Source organism: Spermophilus citellus (assembly GCF_964194105.1).
Source record: "Spermophilus citellus genome assembly, chromosome: 8".
Lineage (NCBI taxonomy): Eukaryota > Metazoa > Chordata > Mammalia > Rodentia > Sciuridae > Spermophilus > Spermophilus citellus.
Window position 1 is genome coordinate 129,442,816 of NC_138189.1, and position 15,214 is coordinate 129,458,029.

The 15,214-nt window shown below is 41.9% G+C and overlaps 1 protein-coding gene and 1 long non-coding RNA gene across 2 annotated transcripts; one reads left to right on the forward strand and one right to left on the reverse strand.

Moving 5' to 3' along the window:
• Positions 1-8,151: 8,151 nt before the first annotated feature.
• Positions 8,152-12,730, reverse strand: RPS3A (ribosomal protein S3A). The gene is made up of 6 exons (XM_081304769.1): positions 12,574-12,730; positions 11,730-11,833; positions 11,155-11,342; positions 9,122-9,330; positions 8,479-8,588; positions 8,152-8,317 (listed from the first exon to the last, which is right to left on the reverse strand). Exons 1-6 carry the CDS (start codon positions 12,633-12,635, stop codon positions 8,196-8,198), a joined length of 795 nt encoding a protein of 264 aa, XP_081160895.1. The 5' UTR covers positions 12,636-12,730; the 3' UTR covers positions 8,152-8,195.
• Positions 12,731-12,753: 23 nt separating this feature from the next.
• Positions 12,754-14,717, forward strand: LOC308654998. Its single transcript, XR_014023363.1, has 3 exons — positions 12,754-12,931; positions 13,740-13,843; positions 14,293-14,717. It is a non-coding gene; the product is annotated as an uncharacterized lncRNA (long non-coding RNA).
• Positions 14,718-15,214: the final 497 nt, after the last annotated feature.

The following is a 15,214-nucleotide window of genomic DNA, read 5'->3' on the forward strand; positions in this document are numbered from 1 at the left end:
GGGTCTCCCTGAGTTGCTTAGGCCCTTGCTAACTTGCTGAAACTGGCTTTGAACTCACAATCCTCCTACCTCAGCCTCCTAAGCTGCTGGGATTACAGATGTATGCCACCCACCCAGCTGATATAAACCTTTTTTTTTTTTTTTTTTTGTGGGCACAGCTTTTCATTTCTTTTGGATAAATACCTAGGAAAAAAATATTAAGTCATGGCCAGGCCTGGTGGCGGGTACCTGTAGTCCCAGGGACTCTGGAAACTAAAGCAGGGGATCACTTGAGCTCATAGTTTGGGGCCACCGAGGGCAATATAGTGAGATCCCATCTTCCCCCCACCATGAGCACTGGGGATTGAAGCCAGGGAGACATGTATGCCTGCCAGGCAAGCACCCTGCCACTGAGCCACATCCCCAGCCTGTGAAATTCCATCTTTTAAGAATAATGATTATGGGGCAGGGATGTAGCTCTGGTAGAACACTTGCCTGGCATGCATGAGGCCCTGAGTTCCATCCCTAGAACTGCAAAATATAATAACAATAATTAGGTCACAGAACAGAGATATTTTAATTTTATAAAAAACTGCCTATTTTTTCCAAGGTGGTTGTGTCATTTTACATTCCATTAGCAATGTTTGGAGAATTGTAGTTGCTCCAAATCCTTAACGGTTGGTTTTCTGTTTTGATTTTTTGTTGTTGTTTTTGGTACTGGGGATTAAACCCAGGTTTACTAAACTACTGAGCTATATCTCTAGACCTTTTTCAAATTTTAAAAAAAACTTTAAAACTTTAAAAATATATTTTTTTAGTGGGGCTGGGGGTGTGGCTCAGCGGTAGAGCACTCAGCTAGCACACTCGAGGCCCTGAGTTCGATCTTCAGCACCACATAAAAATAAATAAATAAAATGAAGGTTTTATTGATATATATATATATGATATAGTCATCGATGGACACAATACCTTCATTTTTATTTATTTTTATGTGGTGCTAAGAATTGAACACAGTGCCTCACATGTGCAAGGCAAGTGTTCTACAACTGAGCTATAGCCCCAGCCCTTTTTGAAAATTTTTTTGAGACAGGGCCTCACTAAATTGCCTGGGCAGGCCTTGAACTTGTGATCCTCCTGCCTCAGCCTCCCAAGTCCCTGGGATTATAGGCATGTGCCCACAGGACCAGCTTAGCAGTTGGTTTTATTAGTCTATTGATATTATCAGTTTCCGCTATGGTAGTAAGTTACATTTTCTTTTGACAGAATACAATTAGAGGCTGGACCTGGTGACACATGCCTATAATCCCAACCACTTGAGAGGGTGTGGCAGGGGAATCAAAAGTTCAAGGCCAACCTTAATAATTTAGCAAGACCCTGTCTCAAAACAAAATCAAAAAAGAGCACCCCTGGGTACCACAAAAATTAAAAGTTACAGCATCACAGACGTTTAGGAGCTGACAGCCGCTGTACCTTAACTCTAGGATAGCTTTCGCAAATTCAAGCCCTTGCTCTTCACAAATGTCACACTCGCATAGCCTATCATGGCCTGTGTCTATGTCAGTTAACTGCCTGCTACTAAGAACACCTGAGGGCTGCATGGGGCTGTGGCGCAGCAGTAGAGCACTTGCCTGGCACGCGTGAGGCCCTGGGTTCGATTCTCAGCACCACATTAAAAAATAAGTAAAGGTATTGTGTCCAACTACAACTAAAAAATATTAAAAAAAAAAAAAACACTTGAGGCAAACAGCTTATAAGGAGGGAAGGTTTAATTTGGCTTATGATTTCAAAGGTTTCAGTCCACGTTGGTTGGCCCTGGCACTTTGGGGCCTGTGGCAACGGAACATGGTACCTCACGGCAGAAGCACGTGGTGAAGAAAATCGCTCACCTCATGGCAGCTGGGACACAGAGAAGAAGGGGCCAGGGTCTCAATATCTGCTCCCACTGACCCAACTTCATCCAACTAGGAATCACCTTTGAAAGGTTCCACCGCCTCCTAATAATGCCCCAGACTGAGGATTTCAGATCCAAACTGTAGTAACTTCCAACAGAGAATCGCCCATTACACAGGTGACAAATGACAGGGAACTATCAAATTTGGAAGCATGTTAGAGGTTTGTGGTTATGGTGTCCTGGAGATTGATCCCAGAGTATCTGGGATTCCAGGTGTGCACTCCCATGCCGGGCTGCTGTGTTTCTAAGGACTCATTTTAGAGGTTGCTGTAGTTGGGTCTGAACTGTCCCACAAAGGACCCTGTGTTAAAGGCTCAATGTCCCCAGTTTGTGGTGCTACTGGGAGGTGGTAGCACCTTTAAAGCAGAAGGGCTGAGTAGAAGGGACTTAAGTCATTGGGGGCCGACCTTGAAGAGGGTATGGAGACCCAGACCCCCTCCCATCTCCCCTTTGCTTCCTAGCTACCATAAGGTGGAACAGCCCTCTTACACCATGCATTCCTGCCATGATATACCATGATACCACAGACCCAAAGGCAAGGGAACCAAGCAACCACCTGTGAAACTGAATTAAAATATACTTTTCTTCTCTATAAGTTGATTTTCCCAGTTATTTTGTTCCAGTGATGAAAAGCTAATTGATACATGTTAAAATATTTATGTTTGATATGTCAGATTCGCTTCAGAATAATTGGGAAGGAGAAAAGTATCGGGAACTGTGCAGTGCTTGATGGTTTACCCAACTTGTAAGCTAAAAAGTTAGCCTGGCAGTCTCATGGGTGCTGGCAGAAGACATGAGACTAATTGGGTCAGAAACAAAGGACTTTATTACAGCAAAAGTCATAGCTGTGTTTCATGTTCATTTGTGTCAGTTCCTGAAGCTCCTAAATCCCAGTGAGGTGATGCATAGGCCCATTGTATAGTAGGTTATGTTATAGGAGAGGAACACTAAGATTTACCACTTTCATAGCAAGTGGAAGCAAGCCTGCTTTTTTTCCTGGGGGAACATTACCTCATCCCTCAACGTTGCTCACAAGGACATAAAGGCAACCCTGAGAAATGGCCCAGGCAAAGAGCAGTCAAGGGATTGTATTCTTGGCATACTCTGCAAGAATGTGCAGGTATGCTCACAGTCTATGGCAGATTGCCTCTCACAATTCACTCCTCAGCCTGACACACTGTTGGCCACACTTGAATTTTTACATGAGTAAACTACTCTGATGGCCATCCTGATTAATCCAGCCAACAGAGGCTAGAACCAATTGCACTAAATTTGTCTCATATACCATTTAATTACGGTTATTATCAGTAAGAAAGCAGCAGATGAAGGCAGCCTTTAGCATTGATCTCAGCCATCTTCTCCAGGGTCCCAGATAGTGAACTGTAAGTCTCTGGGGAGCCAGGAGGTATTTTAAGGTCAGGCTCTATTATTCGTTATGACCTATTCAAGAGAGTTTAAACTGATTTGCTAGTATTTGGTATCATTGTCAGTAATTAGTGGGACAGTAAATGAGCCCAAAAGCAAACCCAGTTTTCAATAGACATCTCATGGCCCATTTTTCCCCTTACATACAAACATATAACCCCAAAGTCATTTTAGTTCAGGACTTGATGAATCTGATTTATATTGTCTCCATAGTAGTTTAGTCACAGGGGCCGTGTCACCCAATAGTTGCACCTTCCTTTCCCATATATAATGTTATCCAAGGCCACTCAGATATCAAAAGCATATCAGTGGTCAGGTTGAATCAAAACTGTGTTGGTTTTTGTGTCTGCACATTCAGATTAGGGAGTTTCTGTGATGGCAGCAGGCACAGCAGATCAGTTAAACCACATCCACATGAGTTTTGTTTCCATAGTACGTGGACAGAAATGGCAAACTCAGCAGGTCACACCCATAGTTGCAACTGCCACTTGGATCAGGTAGTGGAATGGGGTCAAGGTCAGTGGTTCCAACTGAGGACAATTCTGCCCACCACCACCACCCCCCCATGGGATATTTGGCAATGTCTGAAGACATTTCTGTTACAATTGAGGAGAAGGGGCTACTGGTATCTAGCTCATTTGTAAAGATTTAGAGATAACTGCTAATATCCTACCATGTATGGCAAAGTCCCTCGTTATCTAGCCTAAATATCCATAGTGCCAAGGTTGAGAAACCACCATCTAGGGAATAAACTGTACATTAATTATTTCCCTTCCCTCACTCCTGGGACCTCAGGTATTTTTTTTCCCCCAAGTGCCAGAGTTGTTGTTTTTCTCCACTGCCAGAAAATTGAAACCTTAACCAACTTTTCTCTAATCATTCTTTCACTCAGATCTTTTTTTCCTGGCAGGCAGCAGAGAGAGAATCCCTTTCTGGGGACTCCCCATATTCTGTGGTCAAACTACCTTGCTCAGGTATGTGGACCAGGAGATGAGGGTGATGTAGTTGGAAACCTCTTTAATGCTCAACAATGTCAGATATCTGTGGATGGTGGGGAGCATGAAATAATCTGTTTAGCTTACTGCTAGGTGGCCTTTGTGACAGAAGGCACCCAATGGTCAGACTGCAGATGGTCTAGAAGACATAGAATATGACACATTAGTTTCAAGAGCTACGATTGTATGGCCAAAGTCAGTTGGTCAGACTGGAACAGCGATATCATAGTCTAAAAATCTGTCCACAGTGGTACAGCACCATTAGTTATTCTTGGAGGAGGCCAAAGGTCTAAAGTAGTTAATCAGGAACAAATGGTACAAATGCCCTGTGTATTATTGCCTCATTTGCTTCAAGACAAATGGAGTAACTTTTGGCAGGAGTCACAAAGACTGCCATGCATGACAAGAGTTTTTTCCTGTGTGCTTAGTCCACGATGGTGGCCACATTGCTATTGTGGGGATAATCTTAGTGCTGGTTTGATTAGCACCTTAAATCCAGTATGCCTCACCTCACCAGAGAACTGGCATTTACCAGAGTCATCTACATGAGTGCCCTAGATGGTCCAGTGAGCAAGCACAATCTATTTCCACAGTGTACAATCCTAAAAAAGGGTGCCTTTGATCTGCCTGTCTTTGAAGTGGCAGACCAGATGGCTAGGCCACTGTCAAGAGTCCAGAGGTCAACAAAAATATGGCAAAGTTCATTTGAAGGAATTTGTCTAGATCTAGAACAGCTTGAATTCTGCCCTGACCAGTAACCATGTTCATCACAGCTGGTACAGAGGTTGTACAACCACAACAGCTTTTATCTGAGCCATTAATTAGATCCAGTTATTTAGGGGCTCTTTTAAGTAAGACCCCCATTGAGCCAGCAAGTTCAATGGCACCTGCTGTAGAGTGGGATTTAAGCTATGTTGAGTTGCTGTTGCCACTTGTTATATATACCTCAAAGGCCCAAGTGTTGAAGATTTTTGGTCCTCAGCCCAAGATGTTAATGGAAGGTGATAGAACCTTTAGTAGGAGGGACCTAATGGGAGGTTTTAGGAGCTCAAGGATTGTGGATCCCTAGTCTCTGCTCTTACACACAGCCATGAGGTGAGCTCTTTTGAATTTTGCCTGAAGTGGTGGTCGGACAGTTCTCCATTACTATAATGAATAACCCACCAGGGATGCCTGTAATCCCAACTACTTGGTAGGCTGAGGCAGAACTGCATCCTACTATAGGTGATACAATGATATGATGTGCCAACGACAGGCACAAAGCACCAGAGCCAGTCAGTCATGGACTGAAATATCCAAAACTGAGAGCCAAATAAACCATTCCCTTTTTATTTTTCTCAGGTGTTTGCAGTTTTTGTAGTATTGGGGATTGAACCAGGGGTGTTCTACCTCAAACTACATCCTTGGCCCCTTGTTTTGACAGGGTCTCAGTAAATTGCTGAGTAGCCTTAATTTGCATTTTCCTGCCTCAGCCTATAAAGTAGTTGGGATGACAGGCATGCATCATCATGCCTGGTGGGTTATTCATTATATTAATGGGAGAACTGACTGGCGCACCACCTCATGCAAAAATCAAATGAGGCAAAGGCTGCTGCATCCCAGAACACCCCATCTTTTACTTGAACAGCAAGGAATGTTGAATGAGGCACCTCTTGTGTCCAAAATACAAACCCTATAATAAGGGGTTGGGTTTCCTTTAGGTGTCAATAGGTTAGTCAGCAGGTTTTCCTTGTCATTGGAAATAAGCATTGTGAACCCACCACAGGATCACAAGTAACTTTGGTAAACAGACCCTGAATTTACTGGCGTTATCAACACTCCCCGTTAGTGGTTTAATGAAACCAGTCAAAGAATATAAAACTGAAGAAGAGAGTCTGGCTTTTTTTTTTTTTTTAAAGAGAGTGAGAGAGGAGAGAGAATTTTTAAATATTTATTTTTTAGTTTTCAGCGGACACATCTTTGTATGTGGTGCTGAGGATTGAACCCCGGCCGCACGCATGCCAGGCAAGCGCGCTACCGCTTGAGCCACATCCCCAGCCCCAGAGTCTGGCTTTTCAAAAAGACATCTCTCATTTAGTGAAAACTTTAGATGTCAGATAGTAGGGGCACTTGCAATTGACCTCTAGCACTGGTGGCAGAGGACAGCTCAACTTGTTCTAGTAACAAACCATAGCAGTGCTCAGTTGCTTTGGGCCTTGCTAAATTGCTGAGGTTAGCCTTGAACTTTTTCTTGCCTCCACCTCTGGAGTAGCTGGGATTACAGCTCAGTGCCACTGTAAACCTCAAATTCCTGAGCCACTCACTGGGGCAGGTATGTACTAGCATGCCCAGCCCCCAAAATGATTTTCTTGGAATGGTATAGGGGTAAATATATAATTGTAGCAGATTCAAGAGAAGTAAAAAGTGAGCAGGGGGAGGTGTGTGGCTCTAGTGGTAAAGTGCTTATGAAGCAAGAAATCTGGGTTCAATCCCCAGTACAAAAAAATACATATATATATATATATATATATATATGAACTTTGCTATAGGGGAGGGTTAAGCAGGGTCCCCTGGAAGGGTACAGAAATGAAGGATTTCAACCAGACAAAGTGACCATGCCTCTAACCCCTGCTACTTAGGAGGCTAAGACAAGATCAAGTTTGGGAACAGCCTCAGCAACTTATATTTAGACTATCTCAAATAAAAGAGGCTGGGAAAGTTGCTTGGTGGTAGAGTATGCCTGGATCCAACTCCAGTACCACACACACACAAAAACTAGAATGGAGTTATTTTGCCTATGGATGGGCTGATGAAGGGAATAGGTAAAAGGAATAAACTGCTGGAACCAAGAGCTTAATGAAGCATGACAATATGGTATCTAATGCTTGAATGAAAGGTTGTTTTAGCACAGTCCATCCAGTGATGAGAAGGCAGAAAACAAACACATGCACACACCGATGACAGAGCAGAAGCAATGGAAATTTGTGACTCCTTCTCATCTATTTAACCTTCTTGGTGATTATAGGAAACAAGGTCATCAGCTGGGAAAAAAAGGAAACTGAAGGTCTGAGAAATAAGCACAAAACAGGGAGTGATTAGAGGAAATACAGGGCAATGTAAATATCCATTTGTTAACAGACCTGTAACAAGCATTCTCTAGTGGAATTCAGCTTTGGAGTACAGATGACTAACTCTAAATCCAAATTTTGCCATTGGTTTTATAGTTGAGAGGCTAAAGACAGCATTTGTGTTTTTTTTTAAATTCAGTTTTGATTTTTATTTCACCTGACCCTCCCATGCAGCTGGAACAGGCACAGGTGTGCTACCCTGCCCAGCAGAGCTTTCATTATTTAATCTAGCACCAAGCGTATCTGCACCACCAGCATTACCTGAGAACTTATTACAAATGCCAAATTTCAGGCTTCGTTCTAAAACTACTCAATCTGAAACCTGAGGGAAGGACCCAACAACGAACTGTTAACAAGCCTTCCAGATGGTTAAACATTTAAAGACAAACCAACCAGTCTGCTTGACATGTGATATCTTCTGCCATGCAAGAAGGCCCTCACCAGATGGTAAACAAATGCCTGTGCCCAAAAATGAGCTTCATCAGCATCTATTTGTTTTTAAACAAAAAGGAAAAAAGAAAAAAGAAAGAAAAACCACCTTTAGGGCATGTGATAAGTGAAATACCATTTCCATACTATTTCTGCTACTTCATGGATAAAATCCATTAAAAATTTCACCAGGTCACTACCAACTCGGAGAATCTGATTCACCAAGCTGTCAGATTACTTTAAAAGAAAATTCAGGAGCAAACCATCACAAATAGGACTTTTTATTGGTCACTATTAAAAATTTGGATTTTAAACAGATTCTTGAACTGGTGGTTCATATCCATCAGCTCGTTCAACTTTAGCACCTGTCTCATCTCCTGTAGCTTTTCCAGAACTACTACCTTCACCATGAAGCTCCATGAGTTTTCCCACTAAAAAGAAAAAAAATTTTGTTAGTTATAGCTTATCATATCTTGAAACAATGATTTGTTCAATATACTATAAAAGACAAAAAGGTGTTATTTGGCCCTAAGAAAAAAAATTATCTAGTCCCACCATTTTTCTTTCACAAATATTGCGATTTCTCACTTACATTCAAACTTGGGCTTCTTCAGCATTTTTACTTTTCTAACAAAGACATCATGAAGAGGATAAATTGATTGGCAAGCCTTCTCTATGTCTTTCCCAATGCTGTCTGGAATCCTGCAAATCACAAGTGATGGTGAAATTAAATACAAAAACCAAAGTTCTGATTCTCACACATTTCCTTTACATGGAAAGAAACCCTAGAGTTATGTCTATACATAAAACGCCTCACTTTATCTGAAAAAATTAATATCTTAAGCCTTCTGAGTCCAAGCCTTAATGATTAACTATTACACCCTCTTAAACATCTGTATGCTACATGGGAACATCAGAAAAATGTTTAATTATCACTAGACATCATCTGGGACCGAAACTTTTTTTCATCACCTGTTCCCAAGCATTACTAATTGTGGAAGACATTGTGTATTTTCTAATTAAGGCAAAACATCTTTCTGCTGCTAGCTTCATCCACAAAAAGATTAAACCAATTTACTTAAGCACTTTAACACTCTTTCATTTAAGGGATATAGCCAGGATTCACAGAGAAGATTTAAATATGGGTCTGGTTCCTCCTTGGAGCCAGGGTTATCATATTCTTTCCCTCATCTAAGGCAGGATTCTGTTGTAAGAGGAACAAAATAAACACTTACAGTTTATTGACAACTTCTTTCAAGTCATTTGTCTGCACTTCCCGGGTCATAATTTCCATCATCTTCTTCCGGATTTGGCGGACCTGCTGGTGCTGAGCGTAGGAAGTCTTCCGTATCTGATTGTTGCGTTTTTTAGTAAAACCAACACAGAATAGACGCAGCAAATAACCATCGGTAGTCTTGACATCAACATGAGCCTCGATCATCGTCTAGAGAGAAAAAGATACTGTCAGATATAACACATTTTAATGTCATTAATTCATCCCTCAATTTCATTATTAAAAACAACTAGATGGGATGCAGTGGCATACTCCTGTAATCCAGCAACTTGGGTGGTAGGGGCAGAAGGATCACAAGTTAGAGGCCAGCCTGGACAACTTTTTGAGATATGGTCTCAAAAATGGGGGCTGGGGATATAGCTCAGTTTGGTAGAGTGTTTGCCTTGCATGCACAAAGCCCTGGGTTCAATCCCCAGCACAGCAAAACAATAAACAATCAAATGGGGCTGGAGTAGTAGCTCAGTGGTAGACCGCTTTGCCTAGCATGCGGGAAGCACCAGCACCAGGTTCGATCCTCAGCACCACATATAAATAAGCAAAATAAAGGCCCATTGAAAAAAAAAAAAAGTTAAAAGTAATAATGTATAGGATTTCACCTTCCAAAAAAAATTGTTCTGAACAAATACTGTAAAAGCACATTTCTTAAAAAAATATTTTATGTTCCAAACTAAAGCTATGGAGAACTAAATATTTAATTTCACAGCTAATATATAATCAAAGTTCATAATTAGTGATCACATTATTGTCTAAATTTAAAATACAAAAGGCCACCTTAGGTGGTCACGAAAATATTGATTTGCCTGCTTTCCATTTATTAAACATACTTTTATTTTTAAAATGAACATTTCCAATCCCCAGCTCCACAAAAAGAAAAAGAACACATCAACACAATCACAGTCATACATTTCCAGAAATGCAACCATAAAACCTTAAGGGAATGTCAGAAATAAATGTAACGGTATAATCAAGATGTATCAGTTGGGACCGAAACATTTTGTCATCATTCATTCCCATATACAAAATATTCCAAAACTAGACAGTTAGCCAGACACATGTGAACCAATATATTTTCTGGTACCACCAGCTGAGTATTTTGTGTTAAGCACTGTGCTACATGGATTGCTTATTTCACCCCCACAATTCAATGAAAGAATATACTTCTCTCCACAAGAAACAAAGCTTAGCAAACAAAAATTTACTTCTCAAGAATATAATGGGACATGGAGTCATGATTTAAACACCACATCAGAGAATTTTCCACTGTTACATCTCCCAACCAGAGGCAATCAAAAGGTTAACCTGAGCCCCCCTTTCACTCTAAATTCACTAGATTTTGAGATCCCAAAATATTTTAGAAACAGGCAAAACTGCAAGCCTCCCCTGGTGGTTCCAAACACACCGATGAAAACCCAGTATTAAACCTTGGACTCAATTTAAACATGTCAAGTAAAACAGGATGATCATAGTTGGCTGTGGTAGCACACTCTTATAATCCCCAATTGGGGAGAGGCTGAGGGAAAAGGATCACTAACAACTGGGCAAGGCATGTTTCAAAATAAGAAAATTTTTAAAGGGCTGAGAACATAGCTCATGTGTCACCCTAGTTCAATCCCCAGTACCACCAAAAAAAAAAAAAAAAAAAAAAAAAAAAAAAAAAAAAGGATGGCCAAGGCATCATACATCATAAAGTCAGCAGTAGCAACCAGAGTTAGCACATAATAAAATCAAGAACACAATCAAGGGCTGGGGTCATAAAGAAGTGGTAAAGTACTCGCCTAGCATGTGTAAGGCACTGGGTTCAATTCTCAGCACCACATAAAGATTCACTGACAAAAAAATATATATTTAAAAGGACGAAATCAAAAATTTCAAATGAAACCTAAATCTTCCATTACATATGTTCCCTTCCTGTCATCACACCATGACATCCTTGGTCATGTACCCTATGAACTCCAAGAAAACTTTGGGTCTCACCTGCCATTTTTTGACCATGGAACACATTTTGTCACGGGTAAGATCCATGCCATGGAAGTTGGTCAGGCAGTTTTTTCCCTGAACATCCTCAGTAATTAGTTTGAACTTCCTAAATGCAACTTCATCATTCTGCAGATCAGCAAGACTCACTTCAAACACCCGACCCTTGAGGCCATCAGAAGCAATTTCTACAAAATAAGAATTGAATATCTGATTAACATTAGGAACTACATAAATACAAGTCTACTAAGTCATGCATATAAGCTGAGATTAAAAATTAAATTAATGGTAAATAAAGACCTTAATCTTTGTTATCAAATTCATCAAAACTTCAATGACTTATTGACAGTGCCCCTTAGAAGTTCAAAACCACTTGTCCACTGTTAGTGAACTCTAAAAGCACGACTCTTGCTTAAGAGTACCACAAAAAACAACCACCACAGATGCCAAACCTAAAACCAAGAACCGAGGTGTCCTTAAAGTCTCCTGTCACAGGACGAACAGAAGCCCAATATGCCTACTACAATACATATACCTCAATTAAAGAAAATGCAAACCAAGTATAAGATACTCACTGGTTCCCTGGGTCCTGGTGACTAATGTTTTTCCAATATTTCTTATATTGAACATTGCCGGTGCTTTCACATCATACCAATCTTTCTTAGAAAATGGATCAACCCTAGGGGGAAAAAAAAGCTTACGTTTCATTGCAAGTCTTGTATTTATTACTGAAATTTCTTACACCTTTCCTTATTTAACACTAATGTTAACTTCACTTCCCAGCAAGATTTTAAGAAATCTTAACTACTACCTAACACTAAAGTCAATCAATTCCCTCACAGTGAAGTGAGGCGCACACACGTGAAGCTTGATGTTCTGAGTCTCGCTGTACAGCCTACAGACTGACTCTAAGGTTACGGCCACTCTCCTCCATGGTCCGCCCATCACACCGACAAATGTTCCTCCGGTAACCTGCACGTCTCGCGAACTCCACAGGTTCGTGAAGGCACAAAGTGGTAACAAAGACCCTTTAGGGTTAGCTTCTCAGAACCTCCCACGGGGCCCAAGCAGTAGAGAGGTGCGGGTCCCTGAAGGGAGTAACTTCCTGGACAACAGTTAATGGAGTGGCACCAAAAATCCACGGACATAGGCTACCCTGAGCGCACAGAACACGCCGAGTCGCGGCGAACACTCGGCTCACACGTGGCGCGCACAAGACCCAGGAAGTCTGGGGAAAAGCAGGCAGCCCTGCGCAACGCAGCACCCAGATCCGCCAGGCCGCGGTGCACTCTGAACCAAAGTCAGGGCCAGCGCAATCCAACCGGCATCCTCGCCATCCAGCCCACACCGCGATCTAGAGCCCGCCCGCCGATTCCAGCAGGACCCCAACAGCGAGGACCGACGATAGTCTCCACTTACACTTTCTTCTTGGCTCCCTTCTTGCCGCCTTTTGTAAGGCGCTTGTTCTTGCCTACCGCCATGGTGCTGCTCAGAGAGCCAAAAGGACGGAAGCGCAACTCGCGCGAGAACTTAGGCGTACGGGGACGGGACGCGCCGTCTACGTGACCTCTGATCTTTCGCCCTTCCGGCGTCAAGAATGTCGCGACAGCAAACGGAGCTACTCCTTCGACTGTAGTTGCGAGAGCGCCCTCGTGTGTGAGGAGGCCGCCTAGCACGCCTTGGGCTCGCTGGGAGACCGTGCTCTGGAGACTCAGGTGCCAGCCGCCTGAGGTGCAGACCTAGTGACCCGTGGTTTCTGTGGCTTTGAAGTGAGGAAGTAAGTTTCCGAATAAAGAGAGGGCCACTCAGCATCCTTCAAACCTGAATTCACCGTCTAACTCTTCAGCCACGTTTCTTCTCAAGAGCATGCACTTTGCAGTCACTGAGGCAGGAGAATGGCAAGTTGGAGGCCAGCCTCAGCGACTTAGCGAGGCCCTGTCTCAAAAAATGAAAAAGATTGGCGATGTAGCTCAGTGATAGAGCTACCATGCGTCAGGCCCTGGGTTTTGGGGGCAGGGGGTGTGCGGGGGAGGAAAGAGGAAAAGAAACCCAAAAAAGTGTGTTTGTTATACAGTAACAATACATTTTTTAAAAGTAGAGTAAAATCTCTAATTTCTCAAGATTTTTGTAGCAATTCATATATATATTTAGTGCCTCAGTGAGTTTTTATTTATATTTATATATATATATATATATATATATATATATATATATATATATATATACACACTTTTTTTTTTAACTGTCGCGGTTTAACATTTCCTGGCAAGTTGTGGCCCCTGGAAAGCTTCTAGCCCATACAGCATACAGGTTGGGTACTCAGCCAGGGTGTGTTGAATTCCTTTGGCAAACTTCCCCTCTGGGAAAAAAAAGATGACCAAGCTAGAAATCATCCCCTACTCACAAATCCACCAGCAAACTTGTAAACATTTTTTTTTATCACAAAATTTAATTATGGTTCAGAAAACATTGAACAAATAACATTCTTTAAAGAAATAGATTAACTCCAGTTATTGGGTGGGAAGCCACTAATAAGTTTATTCTATTTTTCTTTCTTCTCCTTTTTTTTTCCTTGGGGTGGGCAGTCGTGTCTCACTTTGTTGCACAGGCTGGCCTTGAACTTGGAATCCTCCTGCCTCAGCCTTCTAAGTAGCAGGGATTACAGTTGTGCGTGTGCCATAACACATAGGTAAGTTGCCCTATTTTCTATGTTGAAAATGACAAAAAAAAAAAAAAATGGGCTCAGATGGTGGCTCAGTGGTAGAGTGCTCACCTAGCATGCATGAGGCACTGGGTTCGATCCTCAGCACCACAAACAAACTAATATATCCACCTAAAATTAAAGATACATAAATAATAAATATTTTCTAAAAAGAAAAGAAAATGACAAAAAAATCTCATTTCCAGTCTGACTGCAAAGATATATGTGCCAAATGTCTGAAAATAAATACAATATGAAAGGCAAAAGTTCTAAAGCTAAGGGCATGCGATAGACTCAGAAAATTTCAGAAACACCCAAAGTGGCAACAAGGAATTTTTGGCTAGCATGTGAGGTCCTTTTTAGTTATGATTGTCTTTTGTTCTGTTTAAGGATCCACATGAACTCAATGTAATTGAAATTCCCCTTTTTGTGAACAGGTGTTTCTCTACACAGCTCATCCACTTCCTCATCGTAAAGTTCAAGAGACATGCTGTACTGACCACAGCGTAGTCAGCAACTCTCTCAGGTGGTCCTCCCAAATAGTGCCAGTTGCTCCTTCATCAAACAACTGGGACCTGTGGTGCACGCCTGTAATCCCAGCAACTGTGGAGCCTGAGGTAGGAGGACCACAAGTTCATAGCCAGCCTCAGCAACTCACTGAGGCACTAAGCAACTTAGCAATAAAAAACAAAAAGGGTTGGTGATATGGCTCAGTAGCTGAAGCACCCTGGGTTCAATCCCCAGTGATTTCCCCACCAAAAAAAGCAATCAAAAGCACTCTGATCCTATCTCCGGTATCTGTGCATCTAACTTTTTACCAAATACTGTGAGACATGGTGCAAGTGTTGGGCCCAGCGCCTAAGTTGTCACGGCATCCAGGTACCAATCAATCGGATTTTTCCTCAGTGAGGCAAATACACGATACAGATCTTCCCTGTCAGTAAAACCATCTCTGATCTGAACAATTATGTTGCAGATCTCTGAACTCCTGAATCTGTGACTGGTCCAATCTGAAAAAACACACTGCACCCTTGCATTTCCTGGCCACCTAGTCTTCTCCCTTTTGCTCCACAGGGGAATGAGTGGTTAAATGCCTGCACAGCCATGAGGATCCCAGAATCTCAGTGAACCCCTTGTTGCCACCATCCAAGGTTCCAAATCGTATAATCCCTTCCCTCCTTCTATCCTCCAGCCCCTACCTCCTTTTACCCCAACCCTTTAAGACAGTCTTTCTAAATTTTCTAGTCTCAACTTGAAATTATTTATTCCTGTAGGATAAAGCCAACAGTCGGAATATACTTTAACACTACTGAAGCGTACTCTTAAAATGGTAAGATGGTAGGTTTTATGTGTTTCTCA